The sequence below is a fragment of the Vigna umbellata genome, chromosome 4, assembly GCF_029865625.1.
Source record: "Vigna umbellata cultivar VRB3 chromosome 4, Vumbellata_1.0, whole genome shotgun sequence".
NCBI lineage: Eukaryota > Viridiplantae > Streptophyta > Magnoliopsida > Fabales > Fabaceae > Vigna > Vigna umbellata.
Window position 1 is genome coordinate 45,154,040 of NC_142168.1, and position 25,153 is coordinate 45,179,192.

At 33.3% G+C, this 25,153-nt stretch overlaps 2 protein-coding genes across 3 annotated transcripts; both read right to left on the bottom strand.

The window, feature by feature from the left end:
* Positions 1–3,015: 3,015 nt before the first annotated feature.
* LOC124839815 (uncharacterized) lies at positions 3,016–5,362 on the bottom strand. 2 transcript variants are annotated; one of them, XM_088111708.1, is made up of 4 exons: positions 5,229–5,362; positions 4,317–4,509; positions 4,148–4,211; positions 3,016–3,669 (listed from the first exon to the last, which is right to left on the bottom strand). In XM_088111708.1, exons 2-4 carry the CDS (start codon positions 4,475–4,477, stop codon positions 3,376–3,378), a joined length of 519 nt encoding a protein of 172 aa, XP_087967834.1. In that variant the 5' UTR covers positions 4,478–4,509; positions 5,229–5,362; the 3' UTR covers positions 3,016–3,375. The 2 variants fall into 2 exon arrangements, with proteins under 2 accessions (XP_087967834.1, XP_087967835.1); XM_088111709.1 differs by having other exon boundaries at positions 4,317–4,522; positions 5,229–5,290.
* Positions 5,363–22,453: 17,091 nt separating this feature from the next.
* LOC124839787 (ribulose bisphosphate carboxylase small subunit, chloroplastic 1) lies at positions 22,454–23,402 on the bottom strand. Its single transcript, XM_047315712.2, has 3 exons — positions 23,179–23,402; positions 22,956–23,096; positions 22,454–22,869 (listed from the first exon to the last, which is right to left on the bottom strand). The coding sequence occupies exons 1-3, from the start codon at positions 23,347–23,349 to the stop codon at positions 22,639–22,641; spliced, it is 543 nt and encodes a 180-aa protein (XP_047171668.1). The 5' UTR covers positions 23,350–23,402; the 3' UTR covers positions 22,454–22,638.
* Between the last annotated feature and the right edge of the window lie 1,751 nt (positions 23,403–25,153).

Here is a 25,153-nt window from a genome sequence, read left to right on the forward strand (position 1 = left end):
GTGGAAAAGGGAGGTAATGGTTTTATTCCTTTCGCTTGTGTGAGGCAGTGGAAAAATGTCTCTTTCACCTCTATGACACTGTAGAAAGAAAGAGGTTATGTTGTGATTCCTTTCACCTGTGTGAGACATGGGAAAGGGTCCTTGGTATGACGTAGGTGATCGAAGAATGACATATTGGTGATATTACTTGTTAGTAATGTGTGTTCATGTAATGCGAATATGATTTAAATTCATTGATGGAAACTATTGGGCCGAGTTGTGTGTGTGAGTATGGTTATTGCTTTACTTTTTTATCTTGCGTTGTACTTTGGTTAGCTTACCCTTGCTTGTTTGTGTTTGTGTGATGATTATATAACTCGTATTGTTATACGAGAGCAAATGTTGTCACAGATCATGTGTTTGATGCCTAGAGTGAGGAGACACATGAGGAAAACCATATGGGAGTTTTGAAATGTTTTTATGAGACAATGTTATATTTTAAATTTGTAAATTTTGAATTATTTATCACTAAAGTAATGATTGTTTTCACGTGGGTTCTTTTTAGATATGAAAATTAGATAAAGTTTTTTTAATTACTCATAATTTCGTGATGATATTTAAAGTGTTTTTATCTTTAAAGATGTTTTATAAACCATACGTGGCATCTTGAACAAAGGCAAAACTAAGGAAAAACTAAGAACAAAACATAAAGGAAGAGAATCCTAAGGAATCAGTTTATAAATATTCGATTTTTTGTAAACCTGTGGCATCCTAGAAATCGGGGTGTTACACAAGTCAAACATTATTGAAGGTTGAGACAAGTCGGTCTAGAAGAAGGTCAACCCGAGTCAACACACATTAAAGATGGAAACAAGTAGACTTGAATGACAGGCTAAGTTGAGTTGATCTAGGAAAAAATCGAGCCAAGTCAACCCATACAAAGGCCAAGCTAATTTTGCTCTAACCAAAGGCCAAACCAGTTTGATTTGGACCAAATTTGTCGAGTTGGTCCAATCCAAAATTTGAGCAGATTCAGCTAGGGCGAAAGGTCAGTTAGATTTGGCCCAAGTTTAAGGTCCCACCGATTTGGCCCAAGACTAAGGTCCCACCGATTTGGCTCAAGCCAAAGATCTCGTTGATTTGGACCAAGCTAAAGGTCTAGCTTATTTCGCCTACGATTAATGTGGATTCAATTAAGCCTATAATAATGATCGAGATGAGTAAACCAAAACTAAAGGTCAAGTTGATTCAAGCCCTTATGAATGTGGAGTTGCTTTGGGTTAAGATGAATGATGAGATTAGTCATCCTATGATGAAGGTTGAGATGTGTTCTTTGGCTTGAAGGTTGTGACTAGTCAGCTTGGGATAAAGTTTGTGATAAGTCAGTCTAAGTTGAGCGATTAATTATTGTTGGTTAATTCTATTGGATTACGGGTGAGAAGAGCTATTAATTATTGTTAATATGAGATTTGAAACATTGCAATTAATCTACTGGCCAACCTCTTTTAATTTGTGTCTTTAATTTGTTCCTTGTATTCGTAATTTTGTTCACACAATCTGTCAATAACCCCTGCTCACTGTGTTTGATCTAATGACTGAACCACGTTTGGTCCTAGGAGTCACTTCCTAGTATACCGCACTTTAATTGCATATTAATTTGATTCGAGTACGACCTCGATTAGTCACTCTCCTCAAGGTGCACAAAACCCCTAACTTTGTCGGAGAAAACATGATGGCGGCGGCGGCGACGGATGTCGGACAGATGTGGCGTGTGGCGACACCTGGATGAGAACTAGCCCTCGACACAAGCGAGGTTGGCCGTCACTAAAGGAGGCAATCCAGATCCAGTGGTTGCCAAACTAAATTGTGGCGATGGCTAGTAGCTAACAGTGGCAGACGACGTCAGAATGGCAAGGAACAGAGGTTGATGGTGACAAATTTCAGTAGACAATGGTAGACAACGACAAACTACGTCGGACAACGGCAAGCGGTATCGAACAGTTGTAGACAACAACTAGGATTTGGAGACTAGACAAAAACTAGAGTGAGACTGCTCATTGAGGTATTTCAGAAAAGATGAAATTTTTTAGGCCGCTGGTGACGGCGGTCACGGGCCACTTACGGCAACAAAGACAAGGTAGGAAGAGACTCAAACAACCTACTATGATACTAACTTGAGAATTAAACGGTAAAATAATTCTAAAAGACTTAATTGATCCATCGAATAATCTTCTATTTATAAGAATAATTGATACAAGAGTACATGGTAAATAGAATAACTCTACACACAATATAATAATGATAAATAAAGTAATCTTAGACACAATATAATCATGATAAATAAAATAACCCTATACACTATAATCATAATAAATAGCATAACTCTAAACACAATATAATGATAATAAATACGGTAAATATTCTAACATTATTCTATTTATTCAAGATTCTCCATGTAGTAAGAAAACAACTAGTCTAAATATTCTTTCAAACCTTGTCCTTGCTTCACATTTCACTTTCACGGCACTCTGTAACGCTCAACAAACAATGCATATTTTGACTTGAATGTCAAATTTATGAGTTCGGTTGTATAGCATAAAAATAAAAAACTAAACAAGTGATATTAGATGTTCGTAAAGTTATTCAAATGATGATTTATTTTTCAACGAAGGAAAGGGTAATCAATTTATAAGATAAATAGCAGCTAAAACACATTCACTTCACCCAAAAAAAGTGAGGTTGAAATTATAATGGTCGAGTCACATTAAGAATACGGCAATGCTTATGTTCCACAATGTGATTTTTATATGTTCAAAATACCAGGTATGAGAATGAAAAATAATGCTCGGAACCATCGTCAACCATGATTGCTTTAACAGTTGCTTGAAATTGTGTGAGCAAAATCAATGAAAGTACACAAAATCAATGAAAGATTGCAATATATCAATGGTTATAAAACAAAGCAAAGTTACTTTTCCTTCAATCAGAATGACATTCACATTTCTCATTATAAATAAGAAATTCGATACCCTAAACTTGAACAAAGGAATAGAAATATTGACAATTCTCATTATAAATGCCTGTTTAATTTCATTAAGAACAATAAACAAGCTTTCAAATTTAGCTAAACATATTCACAGGATTGATATCCAGAATCACCAACTCTCTATATACAAGACATTCTCGTGGTGATGACCTAAACCAAATTTACAAGAACACTCAGATCCAACCTTATATTACAGAAAGAACAGCTCTCTTTACACATCAAACCCTCTCAAGAACACAAGGTTTGATTCTTCAGCATTTTCCCTCAAATATGTTCACCTTAGTTAAGTCAAGACATTTTTATAAGCAGTCACACTCAGCTTCCTCTATGTACACTTCTCTGAATGGAGTTTAAGCAACAGTAGGGATCCTAGAATTCTGGCAATCCCTGTTGAGGCAATCAAATCCCTCAATTCTAACTGTGGACGGTTTAAGTCCGAAACTCATCCTAACAAACCCTCCTTTGCCAGAAGCCGAGGATGGAGAAAATAAACCTGATGGCGATGAAGTCGTAATTGCGGGATCGTGCTTTTCTCCAAATCGAGCATCCTGGACCACGGGATTTGCAGCTCGAACAGGAGGAGATCCACAAAAGAATGGAGGAGATGAAGCTACCTGATTTGAAAACTCCTTCCCATAACTCTCCTGTTCATAACCCACACCAATTCATAAACCAAAGTTATCAGAATGAATAAAATGTCTATCTATGATCCGTGGAATCTGTCAGAAAGACCCCTCAAAGAATAGCCAAGTTTTCTTGTAAGACTATATTCCTTTGAAGCCAAACCCATCGCACAAAGTTTCAAATCATGGTTTAAAATTTCAGTCACTATAACTGTTTGATTCAATCATTGAAATGCAAGAAATTACAAACAAACTTAGCGGATGCAGACATAATTGTGTTAAGGAAAGTCCACAATCCTAAACATCACAACACAACCGAAATCATGGTGGCAAACCAACTTTTAAAACCTTTATTTCAAATACAACAAAAAGTGTCTACCAAAAGAAACAAAGCAAGCATCACAACACAAATTCATACATTACTATGGTACCAAGACTATCCTAATTGACATTTATCTTCCTAGGCCTAAATGAAATTTTCATGAAGTTCATAGCTTACCTTCTTAAACATAATCTCTAGTAGCTCTGCCCCACCTTTTGAATCAGAACCCTCGGCCTGTTGACTTCAAGAAAAATTGAAACACAAAAAATCAGATCCCCAAAGGCTTCCAAAACAGATTAATGTCATCAAAACTTAAAAAGGTCAAGAAATGAATTCTGATATTTACTTGAAATGCCATCTCAAGTGCCTTATAGGCATGTTAGATACAACCCCGACTCGGCGTGGCTTAGGGCAAACGACGGACTCCTTCTTATCAACGAAATTCACAGAGCCTCTCATCTCTTCACAGGCTGCAAAGGCGTTCTTTTGAAGACCATAACAGTTCATCTTCAAATCACCTTTATTTCAAAGTAAAATACCTACGCAACAAAACTATACTCAGAACATGTCAAAATTTAAAGTACGTTCTTAATCTATACATCAAAATTATTCTCAGAACATGTCTCTGTCTCCCTCTCTCACACACACGCACCACAACATACAACAAAATTAGACTCAGAAAATCTCAACATTGAGAACATGATCTTAACAATTGTAACACCCATACCCTATTCAATAAAATTATTTTCAGAAATGTCTCTTTCTAACCTATGTGCGGTGTTTTCTTATTTAAAAAAAAATAAATAAGAAAACCACGATCTTAAAATATCGTTACACTCCTAATCCAATATGCAAACAGATCCACTCAACCTAAACACAATAAAATAAAAAGAAAACCGCAAACCATTTCACTATTTTCCAGTCTTCCTAAACACAACAAACAAATTTTCACAAATTACCAACAGATCTGAGCTCAAATCATGAAAAATTTCCAAATATTTGTCCGGCTAATAGGCACCCCCAAAAAAAAAACCACCTTTAGCTCAATGCATCAATTTTCAAAAAAATAAAACACCCAAGCCAAAAACCCAAAAGAGGGACCTCAAAACAAATCTATAAACAACACATTTTTCAACATAAAAAGAAAAAAAATATCAACAATGAACCGTGTGGGCAATCGTTTTGTTTGACATTCCACACCCAAAATTAAAAGAAATTATTTTCAGATCTAGAACAAAGTGCAAGAAAGAGAGGAAACCTGGGAAAGAAATGAAGGGAAGTGGTAGATAGGAGAATGGAGAGGAAGAGAATGTAAGCAGCTGGAATTCATTTATAGTGAAGATACGTGTTGTTCGATTTGGAGGGTCACACGACGTCGTTGTTATCATTCTATTCCCACGTTTTAACTATGTCAATTGTCTTTGCTTCTTTTTCATTCTTATTTCAAATATTCTAACTACCGATTTCACTTCATCTCAAATCGTAATTTACTTTGTTATTGTTATTACATCGGTTTTCTATGTTTTTTATTATTCTTATTTTTAATTCAATAATTTATTTTTATCATTTTATAAAAAAAATTACTTAAATTCTTATTATGCATTTTAATATGTAATATCTATATATCATTTTTATATCATAATTATAATTTTGAAGATTGATATAATTCATGTTTTAATATCAAAAAAATTATTTTATTTAAATTTTTATTATTTATAATATGTTAAAGGTTTAATCATACAAATGTTTCCTATTTTTAGTAATTATTATTAAATAGGTTCTTCACTTTTTCTCTCAATTAGGTCTCTAATTTTAAAAAATTGAAGCAATTTAGTTCTTTGTCTTAGTTCTATATTAACATTATTAAAGACACTCACTTCATGGTTTTTTTAATTTTAAATATTTTTTAATTAATTTTAATTTTACTTTTAATTTTTTTTTAAAAAAAATTGTCATGTGTGAAACTAACATTATGCTAGGTGAAATGTTCATGTATTTTTATTTTGTCTCAATTTAGTCCTATTTTTTTTAAATAAATAATATTTTGTTTTTATTTTTAATTTTTATTTTATTTTAAAAAAATTGTCACGTGTCAAACTAATATTGTGCCACATCGCAGTGACAGTGTGACGTGATACTGACAATGTCATGTTTCATTGCATTAATCTCAATTTGATCATTGTATTTTTTTTGTCACAATTTAGTCCTAATTGCTTTTAAAATTAAATAATTTTGTCTCTTCCCAAATTCAAACAAAATCTAATTTGTATATAAATTTTATACAAATATTTTATTAAAATTAATATTTTTATTAAATATTTTTAACAAGGTAAAGTTTATTTATATTTATATTTAGTTAATTATACAAATGTTAATTAGGTTTATTTAAATACACCAAGAGTTAATTAGGTTTTTAACAAATTAATGACGTGGAATTTTATTATTTTAAAATAATAAATTAGAATAAATTCGGTGAAAATCCTAATTAATGTAGAAAATAAAAAAAAGAAATTACTTTAATTACCATTTTTGTAGAAAATTTCTTCAATTTTTTATTAAAAAAAGTGAAATTTCATGTCAATTTTTTCACTTAGCCACATCATTTCAAAAATCCACCCTACGTGTGTGTGTCTATATACATACATATATATATATATATATATATATATATATATATATATATATATATATATATAAAGAACATATTTAACATTTATATAATTAACTAAATATAAAATATAATTAAACTTAATCTTGTTAAAAGTATTTAATAAAAATATCAATTATAATAAATTAGGGGAGGAACAAAATTGTTTAATTTTTTAAAAATTAGAACTAAATTGACACAAAATAAAAATACATGGATCAAATTGAGAGTAATGTAATGACACATGGCGTGACATGATATGTAGTGCCATATTACACTATTATTGTGATATGACACAATGTTAGTTTGACACGTGGCAATTTTAAAAATTATATTTAAAAAATTCAAAAAAATCATGAAGTTACACATGACACACTCTTTAACGGTATTAGTACGGAACTAACGAAAAAGACCTGATTGCTTCAATTTTTCAAAAATATAAGAACCCAATTGAGACAAAAAGAAAGTAAGGCACCTATTTCAGAAAAGTCACCAGAAATAAAGACTAATCATATGATTAAACCTATGTTAAAAACTAATATAATATAGGCATGTCAATTTTTGGTCTTTCTTATTATATTCTAACATTATTCAAAAAATTATGTTAATAATATACTAAATATATTTTTTACTAATTATGTTGTATATGTTGAAAGATATATTGACACTTGCTTAGATGTCCTAAAACTTAAATGCCTATTCACAAACCATAGCAATGTAGCTGGCTATATGTTGGTTTGCTGATGCACATAGTAATATGGGGGCCTATATACTAGCAAGGTTGATTCAACATAAGGAAGGACTACTTAAGGTAACAATTAAAGCATGCTTAAGTAGATGGATTAACCTAAGACTATTCAAGGTAATTAATTAGCCATATGGATCAAACTCATCCAGATAAAAATCTCATAAACATAGTATAAATATCACAAAATATAAGGTAAATTATTACGTTCATTAATTATAACATTTATTTCTCATAGATGCACTTGGTTGACTTGAGCGTTAGAGTGTCTTCTGTAGGCCTATTAGATTGGGAGAGGACGAGTACCGTTAAGGAGGCAAGCACTATTAAGGAGGACGAGCACCCCTAAAGTTGAATGCTTGAAACATTTGGAGTATTTTTGGAGTCTTTACAAGATATACTTACGGATTTGTAAGAACAATTGGCGTCCACTATAAGACCCGTGAAAAAAATATAATGATTAGAAATAAAATAGTATTGGGACTTTGGTGTTTTTGTATATGTCTTGTTAGAACCTAATTGCTATGTTATGTTCTTGATTTTATTTTAATAAAGTGCAACACATGTTTTGATATATTTTTTGGATTGTGATATGTGTGTTATTACTTGTGATGCATTGACTTGTTGATAGAGGGGTGATCTAGGATTGAATGGTTGTTGATAGAGAGAATAATGTAATAGAAGTTTCGATGTTAATTGTATTTTTGCCTAGGGGCAAAATGATCTTTTTACCTTTATTAATTGGTGCATAAATTAAATTAAGGGGTGTAAGAAGTAAAAACATGCAAATAAAATAAAATAAACTCAAAGTTAAAAGATATTAGGCGAATATTTTTGAAGATTTAGTTAATGGTAATTTAAAAACTAGTTGGGAGAAAATAGAAGATGTGATCTTAATGGGTTTTAGAGATTAAGAGAGAGATTTTATTAAAACCAAAAAGATAGAGAAAAAGTGGAAAATAAAGAATGTACTCATACTGGTCATTTATCAAACCCCCATAAGATAATTTATGGGGGTGGAGGTTTTATTTTGCAATCGCCTATGTAGTTCTCTTAGCCTATGACATTAAAGTATAAAGAATGAATTATGTTAGCAATATGTTAATATAAATAGTTAAACTATCATATAAAATGAATTTACCTAAAAGAGAGAATCTAATAGCTTCTCCTTATAGGCTTGCCATATTTCCTCATCAAGAAATTTAGACTTTTCACAAGGGCTTTTGTTACTTTTGGAATCATATATGTAGTGAGTTGTAAGCATAGTTTAGAATTCTTCCATCATTCCCCAACATATAAAATCCATTTTGTCTTCAACAGAATGGTGTTTAGGATGTTATATGTTGATGTGATCATATATAAGGCAAAGGATGAAGAGAATAAAAGGATAACAAGAAGCATGGCTAAAGGAAATCATGTTATTTCTTGGCTCCTTTATATCTTGTACAAAAAGAGTAGAGTAGGTTCCTTGGCTTGATTTTGGCTTCAATAGCATAGGATTTCATAGGCTTATATTTTGTCTTTCTTGTTTCCTTTTCTTAGTCTTTCTTGTTTCTTTTTCTTAGTTTTTGTTAATTGTATTTTTGCCTAGGGGCAAAATTATCTTTTTACCTTTATTAATTGGTGCATAAATTAAATTAAGGGGTGTAAGAAGTAAAAACATGCAAATAAAATAAAATAAACTCAAAGTTAAAAGATATTAGGCGAATATTTTTGAAAATTTAGTTAATGGTAATTTAAAAACTAGTTGGAAGAAAATAGAAGATGTGATCTTAATGGGTTTTAGAGATTAAGTGAGAGATTTTATTAAAACCAAAAAGATAGATAAAAAGTGGAAAATAAAGAATGTACTCATACTGGTCATTTATCAAACCCCCATAAGATAATTTATGGGGGTGGAGGTTTTATTTTGCAATCGCCTATGTAGTTCTCTTAGCCTATGACATCAAAGTATAAAGAATGAATTATGTTAGCAATATGTTAATATAAATAGTTAAACTATCATATAAAATGAATTTACCTAAAAGAGAGAATCTAATAGCTTCTCCTTATAGGCTTGCCATATTTCCTCATCAAGAAATTTAGACTTTTCACAAGGGCTTTTGTTACTTTTGGATTCATATATGTAGTGAGTTGTAAGCATAGTTTAGAATTCTTCCATCATTCCCCAACATATAAAATCCATTTTGTCTTCAACAGAATGGTGTTTAGGATGTTATATGTTGATGTGATCATATATAAGGCAAAGGATGAAGAGAATAAAAGGATAACAAGAAGCATGACTAAAGGAAATCATGTTATTTCTTGGCCCCTTTATATCTTGTACAAAAAGAGTAGAGTAGGTTCCTTGGCTTGATTTTGGCTTCAATAGCATAGGATTTCATAGGCTTGTATTTTGTCTTTCTTGTTTCTTTTTCTTAGTTTTTGTTGTAGAGAAACTTATATATTCTTCTTTTCTTTAAGGTGCAAGAAATGTGCGACTTCACATAACTTAGACTTAAAATAAAGAAGAATAAATAAGTCTTTTCTCCTTTTAGTTGCTTGTATTGTAAGATATCTCATGTATAGTTTTAGTTTTGATCTTTAGACTAGTTAGGTAACTTATATACCCTTAAGAGGTTGTGGAATTAAGACATGTGGGAATTAAAACAGCCTTGAGAGTTGCTATCCATACTTGAAGGCCTCCAAGTCCCACATCCTTTAGTTTTCTCCACCTACTTTATCTCCTAGTGCTATATAAGCAACCTAAGGTATCCTTTATACATACACCTTCACATTTGAATATAAAAAGTGTTTTTCATCCAATTGCATTACTTCTTTGAGATAAAATTTTGTCTTAGTCTAAATTTGGATCTTATCTTGTGAAGAACAATTGACGATCCTACTTGGCATTTATCTTGGTTCATTCAAGTGGCATGCCTTTCAATTCAATAGTTTCCTCTCAGCATTTTCAGTCTTTTAATTCCATTTCTTAATTGTTCTTGTTTAGTTCTTAGTTTTATTTTCATCTAGGCATGTTGTTCTATATCATGTGGTATCTAGAGCCTTAGGTTTGGTCATTTTTAGGAAAGCATGATAGGCATAAAGAAACTTTCTTTTTTCTGTTAGCACTTAGTGCACGTGATTCTCGCCCAACGAGGACGTGAAATTTCGTCTCCCTTGTTTGAGTGAAACTTTTTTCTATAGTTTCGCTTACATGTTAGAAACAATATCCAATCCTTATTTCACTTTAATTTAATCATTTACTATGTTCATTTAGTGTTAATTCATTCAATACTTCAAAGTTTTGCTTGCTGTTTGGTTATTCCTTTTAAAGTTGATATTAATTGCTTGTTGTTTATGTGTTTGTTGGTTGGTTTGTTCCCTCTAGCTGTTATACCTCATTAAGGGAACCTTAAGAATGATTTAAAGACTCCAATTAAGGGCCTAGAAGTGCTCCAAAAGTTGTTGTACAAAGGCTACAATCAGAACCTTCCAGCACAAGCAACAAACACCTCTTGGAAGTCTTCAACATGTAGGCTTCTAAATTGTCTTTTGTTTGCATTTCCAGCTATTATTTCTTGTCTTGGCTGGTCTGTATTGACTCTTTTTTCTACGTTTAACATTTGATTTGAGTCATATGTGATTCCTCTTTAGGAGCACTCTAAAATTTTTATCTTGAATTGCACTTGCTAAAGTGTTTTCTATCATTGTTCTTGTATGATGAATTGAGATGGATCAAATTAGGATTTAAGTGTGTATGCTTGCTTTTATGTTATGCACTAGTAGAGGTCTTAAAAAACATAAAATCAGTTTCATTCAAACACACATACTCAAATTTTGAGTGCTTGGCCAAAACATATGGTTGTAGTAGTTTGGAAACAATCACCAATGCATAAATATCTTTTGTGCTTGCTGTTTTGGATGTGGATAAGGTACTCTTCCAGTTTTTGTGTGTGTGCCTTGACATCTTAATTTGAGACTCTATTATGATCATTTTATAGAAGATATTGGTTTGAAGCATGCCAAATTATTTCCACTCATTTTTAATTCTTCCTTTGAATGATCTCCATTTAAAGGCTTTTGAAAAGATATTCGTTAGACTAAGCTCTTAGCCTTAAGTCTTGTGTATTCTCTTTTTTTCGTGTGAAGCAGTCGTTGGTTAAAGTTAACATATCAAAGCAAACTTGCTTTTTTAGTACTTTGCTAGAAGTAGGTTGTACATTCTTTTAGAAACCACTTCTTAAGAGGAAAACATTCCGTGAATGTTTTCTTTGTCTCTAACGTCTACTTCTGATATATTTGAATAAAGCAGGTTACTGCATAAAATAGAGTAGATTGTGCATGCAACAAATATGTCTTATTTGTTATCACTTTTGTTGTTTTTGAATGTTAAGCATTTAATGATATTTAATGCTTGCTCAGAACAACAAAGTGTTTTTTACATTTTCTACCATCGAGGTAGCATTTATAATTAAGCTTTTCTCTTAAGATACCAAGCTTTGAGTAAGAACTTCATCATTGGACGAAGTAAAAGGTTTAACTCATGGTAACGTCTAGTCTATTGCAAACGCTTTTTGGGATATTGTTGTTTTAGAGCAAGAGCGTTTAGTAGGTTCTGTTTCCTACATGTTTTTGGATTTTTACTTTTAAAGAGTTTAACCAAAGACATTGTCTTGACACTTTTCCGAGAGTTCAATTGAATACCATTGGGTACAATATAGCTTACGCGTTTGGCATAACTCTCTTAGACGCTTTGACTTGTGAATCGTTTATTGTTGCATTTGGATGTTTCAACTTGATTGGTTTTGTGTTTCTTGTAACCCTAGGTGTTTTCTTAAGGCTTTTCTACGTTGGGGATTTTGAGCCTAATTTTTGTGTTTCTGCCTAACTTATTCTTTTAGTAATAGCATTTTTAGATTCTCATTTCGTGTAATGTTATTTGATTGAAGTTCAAAATATGAGAGCGTTTAGACATATAAGTTTTATAGACAATTTTGTCTTAACAACTCATGGTTCTTTGTTGGAGCCTTTGGAGTTTATCCATAAGCTCCCTATGGTAGTAGGAATGTATGTGGGTTCTTCTTAGGGCGCTCTTCAAGTCATTCCAATATTGGACTATAGGGGAATTGAAGATGTTGGAACAATCGGTACCAATATTGCACAACGAAAATATTCAAACACAGAGTATGATATAGATTGTTAAAAGCAAAGAGCTTGTTCGGTCAATTAAAAAATGGTTCCTTAGTTTTCTCTTAAACGTTTTATCAAACAATTGATGTGCAGAAAATGTAAAGAATGTAGGGAATAGAAAAAAATCACGCAAATGATTTTTATCCTGGTTCGAATCAAAAGATTCTACGTCTAGTCATTAATCACTATGAATAGTGATTAACCTTTTTCACTAAAAACATTTTCACAGTTTATATAGATTACAGAATAGTGAATGTAAATAGAAAAGTAAAACCTTCCTTCGACGAACGAACCGAAAGGAAGCTTCCTTCAACAAACGAACCGGAAACGAGCAGCCAACACTTTCCTTCGACAGACGAACCGGAAGAGTGCAACAAGTATCTTCCTTCGACCAACGAACTGGAAGAGAACAACTCTGCAAACTTGAAGAAAACTACTCCAACCTTTGACACACAAAGCGCGAGCTTCTCCTATTCACAAGACTTGACAAAAATGATGAACTAACACTTGAGAACTTCCTCAGATCACACTGTATCCTCAAATGACTTAGATCCCTTTTCATTCACAGAGAGCTTCCCTTAGGCACACAACTTTAATACTCTCAAAAGGAAAAGTTTTTTTCTAAGAGTTGTGGAAAATACTATTTATAAGCTCAGGTTTGTGCAGAGTCAGAAACTGAAAAGACATCTCCCAACTACGAGTGATAATCGATTATTGTAAGTGATAATCGATTATCTGCGAAACTTGGAACATTTAGAATATTAAATCTTCAATCGGTTGGTTCCAATTCTTCACTTCCTTCCACCGTTCAGTTCGAGCCCTCACCACCTTCTGCCGTTCGGCTTGATTCCTTAACGTTTTTCACCATTCGGCGTTAGCCCTTACAACTTTCAACGCTCGGTCTTCACTCCTTACAGCTTTCCACCGTTTGGTTCTTCTTCTTCTCTCTCACAACTTTCCACTGCTCGACTTAATTCTCGTATACCTTCCAACTCTTAACTTTTTCTTCTACAGTGTTAGTTGGACACAATATCGTTCGGCTTGTGTTTGACGTCGTTCAGTCTTTAACTATGTTCGGCCTTCATCTGTTAGAGAGCGTTCGTCATTTTAACTGTTGCACGCCGTTTGGTTTTCCTCGCGGATCAACATACAAGAATGCTTTTAAACTTAATACAACAAGGGTCTTCATATTCTTCATTTGTAACATCATCAAAATCATTGTCTTCAAGACACCAATGCTCCTCATTGGTAACAGAAGAGTCTTTTCTCACTAGGGAAGTCCACCAATACATGACATTCCCTTGAAAGGTTAGGGTGGCTAGGGAAACTTTTCTTTCCTCTATTATTTGATGGCACTCAAAAAGTTGTTCTACTTTCATTTTCCAATCTAGGTATGCCTTAACATCTTCTTTCCCATGTGTTAAAATAGAATGGCTCAATTTCTCACACCAAGAGGGGGGGAGGGGGTGAATTGGTGAAGTATAAAAAATAAAACTTTCAAAAACTTTTTCACCAAAAGAGATGCCTTTAACCTTTTCTTGAAACGCAAGTTAAAAGATTTTTCAATGCAGTAGAAATTTAATCGAATGCGTATAAAGTATAATCGATTGAATGTAAAAGAGTAGGGATAAGAAAGATCAAACGCTGAGTTTTTATACTGGTTCGACCAAGCCTACATCCAGTGTCCTTCCAACCACAAGAAGCCAATGCACTATAATGATCAAGGTTTTTACAACAAGGTTTTTATAGAGACCTCACGTCAAAAATATAAAACACCTCTCTAACCCTCTAATCAAAATATAGGCAGTACATAAACAGATTATCAGTAAGAATCCCCTCTCCTTTAGTCCTACCCCTTTTAGGACCCTCAAAGTCAAGAACGCAGCACGTCCTTCTTCCTGTAATCACAACAGGGAACTTAACCCAATCTTCAGCAGATTGTAGAACCTGATCTTGTAGTAGACACCCAAATATGCAGATAGATCAGACTTTGAAACTCAGTAATCTTGCTCTTCAAGAAATCACAAAAGTTGATCACCACGATCAATCTTGTTTTCTTGGAGTTTTTCCTCTATCCGTAAGAATCAAACTTTCTGCAAAAGAATATGAAAATGTCAAAATCACAAAAGTTCTTTACAGAAATCAAATTCATGTCAATTTATAGATAAACTCGTATCAGACGCAATATAATCGACTTTGCTACTAATGTAGTCGAATACACCAATTCAGTTATAACAATTAGTAGCAGTTAAAGCAATTAATTGAATTCAAAATTAATGTAGTCGAATAACATTTAATGTTTGGTCAACACATTTCAAAATATAGTCATTGTTAAAGTGATATGAAGCATTAACAGATTTCAAAACAGTAACAAACTTAATCGAATACATATCGCATGCAATCGATTATGCAACAATGTTAAGCATAGTTTTGAAAACTTTTCTCTTTGAAAAATCTCACAGCACACTTTGAAAAAGGTTTGTGCAAAGACACGAGTTTTAATCGATTCACCCCATAATGTAATCGACTTAAAACTGTTGTTTTGCCACACAATTAAAATTCAACATTTGTGCTTGTGGTTTTTCTCATAAAAAACATGTCATGAATTCATGTATAAAATCACATATATAACACAGTGAAATGCAATGAACAACACAATTATGTTCTCATATACGCATATAACATGTAAGCATCGAACATGTAACACAAAATACACATGTGTTATTAATTATGCGTTGTGATCATCAAAATCTCATATATTAATGAGATTGTGGGTTCAACTAAACCAATGCTCCCCCTATCAACAATATCAACAATCTCCCCCTTTTTTGATGATGCAGAACCATGATTAATAATCAACCATGTTGCACAACTCAATACAGATTATCAATCAATTACCAATCAATTACCAATCAACATAATTCTCCCCTTTTGGGCATTAGTAAAAAAGGTAAGCATAATGGTATTGATATACAAATAATCAATCATATAGAGATGCATCAGATAATCATCAAGGAACAAATAATGATGCTCCCCCTATCAAAGGTATTCACATGAATTTGAGATTTTCTCCTCCTTAAATGAAGACATGTGAAATATATCAATGATATGTAATGCTCCCCTTGTCATTATGCATATTTCAATCTCAAAATACAGATGCACAATGTAGTAATCGGAATATGTCAGAGCATTTATCAGTATGTCACAGATCAGGTATATTACAGCAATAACATAACAATACTGATTCAATCAATCAACACATTTTAATCTCTTATTATCTCAGATATTTTATGCAGTAGATAAGCATAGAGATATAAGAAGAAATAAAAATCAACAGCAAATAAAACAAGATCTAAAGATATCAGATATTCCAGTTTTGGAATCTTTAAACCCCTGTTGATGTTTAATCGATTTGATCTCAGTCAGAGTCGATTTATTATTGTAGCATATTTCAGATTATCCAGTTCCATCCAGTCAGCAAATGATATTCCTGCAAAACGTTTCAAAGTCTTTTCAGATCAAACATTTTAGAATCAATGTTATACTGGAATTAATACAGGTATAATATAAGTATGCAAATGTATGAATGTAACAATAATCAACAGTTCATTCGCATATAGGCACAATGTAATCGATTTAGTGCAATCAGTTTTGTTCAATTCACTAATATACTCTTTGAATCACAGATTTGATTAACACTGATTTCATTGATATCAAACTTGAAGTACAATCAGATCAAGCCAAAACACAGTGGCCTATAAAGCCAACAATCACAAAAGAAAACAAGACAATACAGTCAACACTGAAAATAAATCACCACAACCAAAACAAACTACAAGCTGTAATCACAAGACCCTTATTCTGTTTAAGATGACTCCATAGAATCCTCATCAAATGACTCTTTTGTTGATGTGGAGCTTTCCACATAATTCTTGATAATTTCATCCATTTTTTCATTCATTCTCATTAGTGATTTCTTCATCATACTAGCTCTCTTGGAGACTTTCTCAAACTTGTTTACCATAAATTTTTCAAACTCAGACTTAGGAGATAGTAAGATCTGTTTACTATCAGAATCAGGTACTTCATCTTGATCTTTGGATGGACTCTGTACATCATTGAATATCCATCCTAGAGAAGTTTTCTTTAGACCAATACATGTTAGATTTTCCTTTCCAATTTGATTTGTTCTGTTGCATGTGATCTTGGTTTCACCAGTAAGAACGATTTCACTAAGAGACAAAATTTTGCTTATGAATACACCATAGGGTAGATTACACCAGTTGTTGTTACCAACATCAATGATATGTTTCTTGAACACATCTACCCAGTTTGTTGGTATACTAAACATTATTGCATTTAGCAGATATAGATCCTATGATGTCAACTTATCATAATGAAACCTTCCATATAATAAAACCCAATCAATGATGTAAGCGATGATTTTCTCTTCTTTATCCAACCACCTATGTAGAAATCCTTTTTCCTTCTTGTACCTTCCTGGATACCCCATACAGTCTTTAAACATTTGTGTCTTTTTAGTCCATCTATTTTGCAGACAGTCAAGTAGGTGTGACATGCGTCCTTCATCCTTGAGTCCAGCAAACCTGTAGCCAAGTATAATTGTTGATAACAATGTTTACTGCTTTTACGCGTGAGTGAATGTTCCCATCAACTACTTTGATATTGTTGTAACATATTCCAACAAGTTTTGGATAACAATCGCCCTTCATTTGAACGAAGGTAGATAGACCTTGATGCTCAAGTTTTTATGGAAAAATAAATCCTTCATTTCTAAACAAAGATAACTCAATTGATTTGTGTGGAGCAACATCTTTTACACTTTTCCAACCCATGAACCTTTCTCTAGCAGTGTTGTCACTAATCCACCCTGAAGGACTTGCATTTCTTTTAGATGGAGGAACTTTCCTGATACGTTTAGACGAGCAAGCCATTGTAGAAGTAGTGTAATGTGTAGAGACACTTTGATACAGATAAGGGTTTTGTGTGACACAATTATGAAGCAGATTCAAAGCATACAAACACACACACACACACACACACACAGAATGATTCAATCAGGCCCAATTTTAAATTTTAAAAAACAGAAAGTCCATAACAGAAAATCTTAATCGGTTCCTTTAAAAACAAAGTCGACTTAATGTTTAACAGAGTGATTTCAAAAACAGAGAACCACATTCACAGATTATAATCAACTCAGTTCATAACATAATCGATTAAAATTCACACAACTATATTTTCACAGAAAAAAAACAATCAAACATCACACAACAAACATGCATATAACAATCAATCATACAAATGCTTATGATGCATGAAAGATTTTTGTTACAGTTACCACAATCAGTGACTCAAGAATTTTTGATTTCATCATGATAGTTCATCCTTGAGTTGAATACTGCTTCAACAGTTATTGCTCCTTTCCTGCACAACAATTAAAAGGTTTTGACATTGGTACCCATTTGAACTTGGGTCATGTCTTGTTGGTAGCAGGAGGTTGTTCCTTGGGAACCCATTTGTATTTTCCCTTAACACCAACATTTCTGAAATAGCAATTTCTAACATTGTGACCAAGTGTGTTGCAGTAAAAGCATGCATTAGTAGTAGGTTTACTCAGATCAATAAATTTCCTTAAGTTTATCCTATTACTTTTAGCCTTATAACCAACACCTTGTCTGTAGATAAATGATGTTAACACATCATCAAGATTTTCTTTGCCTTGTGTAAATTTAGCTAACGTGCTAGTTAAGTAATCAATTTTCTCAAGGTGTACTGGACAATTTTCACATTCTTTCTCAACAATTTGTATCTCGGTCTTGACTGTCTTCGCAGATTTCAAAGCATTTTCAAGATCTGTATTTGTAGTCTCTTCTCTCAAAGGATAATCGATTCACCTTATACTGGAGTCGCATGGCTTCTGCATGTATCTCCTGAAATCCATCCAGCAGCATGATGTACTTGACCTCTATCGGTTCATTTTCAAATTCACTATCACTGTCATCATCAGAGTGTGTAGAGCCCGCCATGAAACATAAATTTGACTCCTCTTCAACGCTACAATCCTCATCACTTGAAGAGTCTTCATCACTGTTTTCCCAAGCAATATATGCTTTCCTTTGCTTCCTATTCTTGTCCTGAGGATACTTGGTATGACCAACCTTTCATGAAGAGCCTGCCATGAATTCTTTCTGTTTGTTCTTCAAGTTTGGACAGTCAGGCTTGATATGACCATCCTTTCCACATTCATAACATTGTACAACGTTGCTTCTTGAGCTCTTCTTTCCTCCTCTTGAAAATCCTGCATTGTTAGTTGCAGAATTTTTATTCTTCATGAATCTGTTAAATTTTCTCACCATCATATTCATGATTTCCCTTTTTGGTACTTCTGCATTTGATGCAGCTTCGGGTTCAAGATTCTTTGTAACTTTCTTGCTTGTGGCCTTTAGAGCAATTGATTTCTTTTCTTCAATTTCTTCTTCCTCCTTTAGCCTTTCAAGCTCCAATTCATGTTCTCTGAGTTTTCCAAATAAGGTGACCATGTTCATGTTGGTCAAGTCTCTTGATTCAGATATTGTAGTGACTTTCGGTTGCCAGTTTCTGTTAAGGCTTTTCAGGATCTTTATGTTGATTTCTTCTTTATCAAACACTTTCCAGAGAGCCATAAGGTGATTGACTATGTGTGTGAATCGTTTCTGTACTTCATAGATAGTCTCTCCCGCTTTCATTCTGAACAACTCATTCTCCTGTATGAGAGAATTCTTTCTGGCCCTTTTCACTTCATTCGTTCCTTCATGTGTGACTTCAAGAACCTCTCACATTTCCTTAGCAGTTTTACATTGGAAAATCTTGAAAAATTCATCCATGGTTAGTGCTGATGCAATCATATTTCTAGCTTTAACATCATATTGAGCTCTTCAGTTCTCATCTTGTGTCCACTCTGAAAAAATTTTCAAAACAACTTTTCCATTTAAACACACGAGTGGGCTCATATGGACCGTTTAAAGTTGCATCCCAAACTCCTTTATCAACCGATTCAAGAAAAATTTGCATCCTTATTTCCCAAAAAGCATAATTTTCTCCAGCAAATAGTGGTGGTGTATTTGTCGAAGCACCTTCACCAAAGGTTTGAGAGTTGAAAGCCATTTTCTAGAATCAGTCGATTTAACGAAAATAGTAATCGACTAGTTTTTCAAATATTTTATGAAAACCAGCTCTGGTGCCAAATTTTAAAATAGAATAGCTCAATTTCTCACACCAAGCGGGGGTGAATGGGTGAAGAATAAAAAATAAAACTTTCAAAAACTTTTTCACCAAAAGATATGCTTTTAACCTTTTCTTGAAACGAAAGTTAAAAGATTTTCAATGCAGCAGAAATTTAATCGAATGCGTATAAAGTATAATCGATTTAAATTTAATACAAGTCAAAGTTGAACAATAACTCTTCGAAAGGAGTTATGGTGACAGAAAATATAGAGTAATGAACAAGACAATCAAGAAAATAAATCTTAAGAAAAAATGTTAGACACACAAAAAGAATTACCTAAAGAAAGGCACTAGAATAGATGAACAAAATCAAAACCAAATAGAGTAGAGAAAGATTACTTTCTGTCTTCACAAACACCGAGCTAATGGTGCAATGTGAGCAGAGGCAATATGTCTTGTCAAAAGTGTCATTTCCAAGTGTCATGTTCAAGTGTCAGAGCAAGTCCAAGTGCCATGTCCAAGTGTCCTGTCAAAGCAACTTTTGCTTTTCACCTTTACTTTTACTTTAACTTATACTTTTACTTTTACTTTTGCCTTTTGCTTTCAGTTTTCATTTTTACTTTTATTTATACTTTTTTGTTTTCCCCCACAAGTTAGAAATGGAGAATTTGTTGTAGTAGCTTAGAGTCCATGAGTCAGAAAATGAGAGAATTCTTACTAGAATCAAAATAGAGCATGAAACTCAAAGAAACACAAGAGAAACATAGCTCTAAGAACTTGTCAATGGTCTAATGACAAGCATGAACTCTAATATACAAATAAAAAACACTCAAATGGATGTATATAGTGTAATTTTGAAATCTGAGTGGAACATATTTTTTTTTTGTGATTTTTGCAAAGCTCAAACTAAGAGAAAATGACGTAGAAAAGACAACACATGGCTCTAAACAACATGGATGGAAATAAAAATAATAATGACCCAAGATTGACATAAAAACAGAATCAAATATATGAAGAAAGACTCAACAAAATATAAAATCAAACTACAACACTTGTATATGGAAACTTAGTGGTAAAAATCGAATGGTTCTAAGAAGAACAAACTAGAACCATAAAAACAAAATGTATGGACGTAAACAATGGAAGACAATAAAGAACAATACAAACCATACAGTACTTGACCCTTAATACTAGGTCTAAAAGAAAATCCTATACTACCTGACCATTAATGCATGGTAATGGCGCATGATGATAAGAGCTCAGACCCACTTTCCACATTCACAACCATCAGTAAAATTTACCTTCACACATAATATCATTATAACCTTACTGCACACTAAAAAATACTTCTTCTAGATCCAAATGGTATCAACTCAAAGTCATGCCCTTTCAGATCTATGTTGTTTCCCTCAAATCTCTCAGGTAATCTGCATCATCCCAAGCATATGGGTCTCACATAATAGCCCATGTATCACCTTTGAGTTTTTAGGAATGAAAAAGTCTTCAACCATGCAATCTTCCTTGGACTCGTGTCCTATCAACAACGATGCCATTGAATGCAACCTTAGGCTTTCCTTTATAACCATATCCAAATACTCTAACTTCTCTAAGTATGATTCTTCTACCTTCCTCTCCATACTCACCATGCTTTCCAGTTCCATTTGGAGTTTCTTCATCACCCTTGGATTCTTTAGCAGCTCCGAAAGTTCTCACTAGCAGAAGTATCTAACCAGCCAACATTTCCTTTTCAAAATAAAATAAAATAAAATAAAATAAGTGTGAAAGAAGAATGAGAGTTTCAATCCAACTAATATATGGCACTGTGAATAAGAAGACAAAAGATAGAAAACTGATATAGTTAGTGTAATGATAAATCATTGGGCTAGATTGCTAACATCAACTAACTCAATAATAAGGACTTTGGGGTAGTTTATGTAAAGAATTTGATCTTTTTCTATGTAATGGTACTAAGCAAATGATTGAGTTTGATGTTTAAAACATATGTTCGAGGAAAAAAAAAAGACTCAACCATTTTGTGTATATCCCTTACCAGCAATATGGCTTTGATATTGGGTCTTTCATCACAGTACTTCGATTCTTCAGTACGAGTCGCAACATGACATCGACAAAGTCCTTCACCTCATTCTCCCCCTTCTTTGATTCAAAAGTTGCATGAACTTCACATTTCATAATAAGTTATTATAGAAAACATTTTTTCAGTAGTGTTCACCTTTTTTTGTTACTCAAGGTACACAGAGTTACTGTATATAAACCATTCAAAAGGATTGAAACTAAACAATGTAGAATAAGATCACTTTTTCAACACAAAGCTAAGTAAGTGGATTATTAGGAGAATGTTGCAGGAGGGTTTGGAATATTTTAAGAACATTTGTATGCGTGAAAACTTAAACGCCAAGCTCAACTGTGCTGTGTAGTTGAAGAACACAGCATGAGTAACTTTGTTAACATACATACTGACTCAATTAATTTAATTCGTAGTAAAGATTAGTTTCTATCCAAAGAAGGAAATGCATGTTTAATGGGTTCTTGAATTATTTAAGACAAAGCAACAGAACTGCAGCAACTTTTCATTAATTCTCATCCATTCATTTCTGAAATCAGAAGTCAAAAATATAGGATGATGAATCTCAAAAAGCAATATAACAATTGAGAATTGGTTCGATCACCAGGCTAGTTTGTATGAAGAGCATCCGTTAGGAGATGTCAATTCATTAAATATATCAAATATATCTCCATACATCAAGGGATTAAGCTCTAGCTTTCCACAGAAGATACTCCGGACAACAAAAAGAGAAAAGGAAATGGGAATTTGGTTTAAGTACAAAGCAACAAAGTGGGATGGTTACAAATAATGGAAACTTAGTAGCCTGGTGGCTTGTAGGCAATGAAACTGATGCACTGGACTTGACGAACGTTGTCAAAACCAATGATACGGACGAAGCCGTTGGGGTGGGCAGTGCTGGCCTCTTGAACCTCCTTCAAAACCTGAGAAGAATCAGTGCACCCATACATAGGCAGCTTCCACATGGTCCAGTACCTTCCATCATAGTATCCAGGTGACCTGTTGTTCGCACGGTGTGGGAAAGCGTCCTATAAACAAACACATCATTACCATCAAAACTCAAAACTCAAAACTCAAAACTAAAATTCAACCAAAGGGCTTCCAAGAAATTTACCGTTTCGTTTAACTCGAATTCCAAGCAAGGCACCCATCCGCTCCTAAGAAGGTAGTCTACTTCCTTAGCAAGCTGTTCCTGAGTCAGGTCTGGCAGGTAAGACAGAGTCTCGAACTTCTTCTTCCCAACTGTTGGCCACACCTACCCATTTCCATCATAATTTCAGTAACCTTTTCTATACCCTAAATATCCATCTAACATATAATTCCAATCGATTTCTTACCTGCATGCATTGCACTCTTCCACCGTTGTTTGCAACCGAAGTAATGTCATTGTTTGTCTTCCTGGTTGGGAACCCACCCAAGGACTTCAGCCCAGTGAACGGAGCCACCATGCCGGCACCGGCACGGTTAACGGTGGTAACAGCCGGAGAGGAGATCATTGATGAAGCCATTTCCTTCACCTTCTTACTTCTGAATCACTTGCAGTTCTGCTGCTAGATGGCCAAGCTTCTTCTCCTTCTTGCTATATATAATAGTGTGATCTGTTCAGTATTAATCCAATGGTTTCAAATGGAAGGGATCTGTTCCCGACATGTTACAACCGTTGGATTCTATAAGTGATGACATTACAGCATATTGTCCACACGAGTAAGGAAAATATTTGAATGGTAGCCTTATCGTTAGGTACCATGTGGAACTGACACGTGGAACAGGTTCCATTATCTTATCCCTTCCTTGGAAGAACGTAAATGTGTGATGCCGGTGGAGTTGATGTTATTTGTGAGTGGCTTGTACTAATGTGCCTTCCTTCCATTTTACCTTAACTATTTTGTGACCACCATTTCTCATGCATGTTTTATTTTATTACTCGTGTATGTAAGAGAATACCCTTTGTCTTGTCCCTTTGTTTCAGTAACGTTTTATATTTTAAGGTGAATGTGTATTGAAAAAAAAAAAAATCAAGAGAACCACCATATCAGCTGACAGATTTTATCCCTTTTGTTTGGTAACTGAAAAACTTACTTCAGTGAGGAAATCCTTTTAGTATTGCTCAAAATATTCATTACAGTACGTTTTGTTATGTTAAGATATGTTTGAAAGTAACAGTAGTAAAGTAGATAACCAGAATGTGTATACGGTGTAGAAGGGTTGGTGGATGATGGGCTTATCATGCTTGGTTGATTAATGGCCAAGCATACGCTTCAAAGATATAATTTGGTCATAACTAAATCAATGCCCTCAAACCTTATACCGTAAAGTGCATTGCATATAAGCTAACAGCAATAAAACACAAATTAAAAGTCAAGAATTACATGAAGTTCAAAGGATGTGACCCTCATAATTTAATCAGGCAATATATGAGAAGAGCTGCCAATAAAACTACTGCAAATTTTCGGTGTGTAAGTTTATGATTATGCTTGAAGAACTGATATAGTGTTTTAGATGAAATTGGTTAATGGTTTAGAATTTCACATCTGGAGTGGTAAAATTGTTAGTTTGTTGTAGAATTCTGTTCACATGTTAGTTCCAGTGAATTTTTCGAAGAAACTCTTGGTTTATTTATTCTTGAAGAGATCATGGTTCGATATTTCTTCCGAGCACAATTTGTCTTGTATGGATTTTTCTCATACGTAGTCCCCACCAAATGAAAGCAAATATCTACATGTTTTAACTACCATTGCAACTCATTTAAGATAATATGCGGAAAATATCAATAGGATATAGCACTTCCAATTTACTAACACAAACCTTATATGAATCCTTCATTTTTGGACAAACAAATTTCATCTCCATTAACCATTCTATCCCATTTCAAATCATGTAACAAAACACTCTCTTCTCTTCAACGTCACTTCTCAGTCCACTGAATTCCTTATTCAAGAAAAAGCAATGAAATTTGGTAATGGAACTATCACATGCGCTATGTAAGAAGTTGCAGATATCTTTTCACTCTACCTTTTGACTACAAATTCTAAATTAAACTTCTTAAGGCAATGAATCATCTTTAGCTTCTAAAACATTTTTTTTATTACTTAGCAGCCTAGAAAACATCCTCAAATGGTAAGAAACTCAAGTCAAATTCTTTGTTGATGAAAACTACAATGACAATTATCTTCTTTTTATACTATATATTAATTATTTAGTTATTGGTTTATCAATTTCATCATCTCTTTAAACCTATTTTTTCTAAATTCCCACACTTCATAATTATCATCATTTTATCTATTAGACTGATCAACATTTTTTTCAAAGTAA

Excerpts from the sequence above, each read along its gene's own strand:
- LOC124839815 (XM_088111708.1), bottom strand. The coding sequence starts at position 4,477 with ATGAACTGTTATGGTCTTCAAAAGAACGCCTTTGCAGCCTGTGAAGAG. Across the intron at positions 4,212-4,316 it reads CACTTGAGATGGCATTTCAA|TCAACAGGCCGAGGGTTCTG; the intron begins GTAAATATCAGA and ends TTTTTCTTGAAG. Across the intron at positions 3,670-4,147 it reads TAGAGATTATGTTTAAGAAG|GAGAGTTATGGGAAGGAGTT; the intron begins GTAAGCTATGAA and ends GGTTATGAACAG.
- LOC124839787 (XM_047315712.2), bottom strand. The coding sequence starts at position 23,349 with ATGGCTTCATCAATGATCTCCTCTCCGGCTGTTACCACCGTTAACCGT. Across the intron at positions 23,097-23,178 it reads GAAGAGTGCAATGCATGCAG|GTGTGGCCAACAGTTGGGAA; the intron begins GTAAGAAATCGA and ends GGAAATGGGTAG. Across the intron at positions 22,870-22,955 it reads AATTCGAGTTAAACGAAACG|GACGCTTTCCCACACCGTGC; the intron begins GTAAATTTCTTG and ends GTTTGTTTATAG.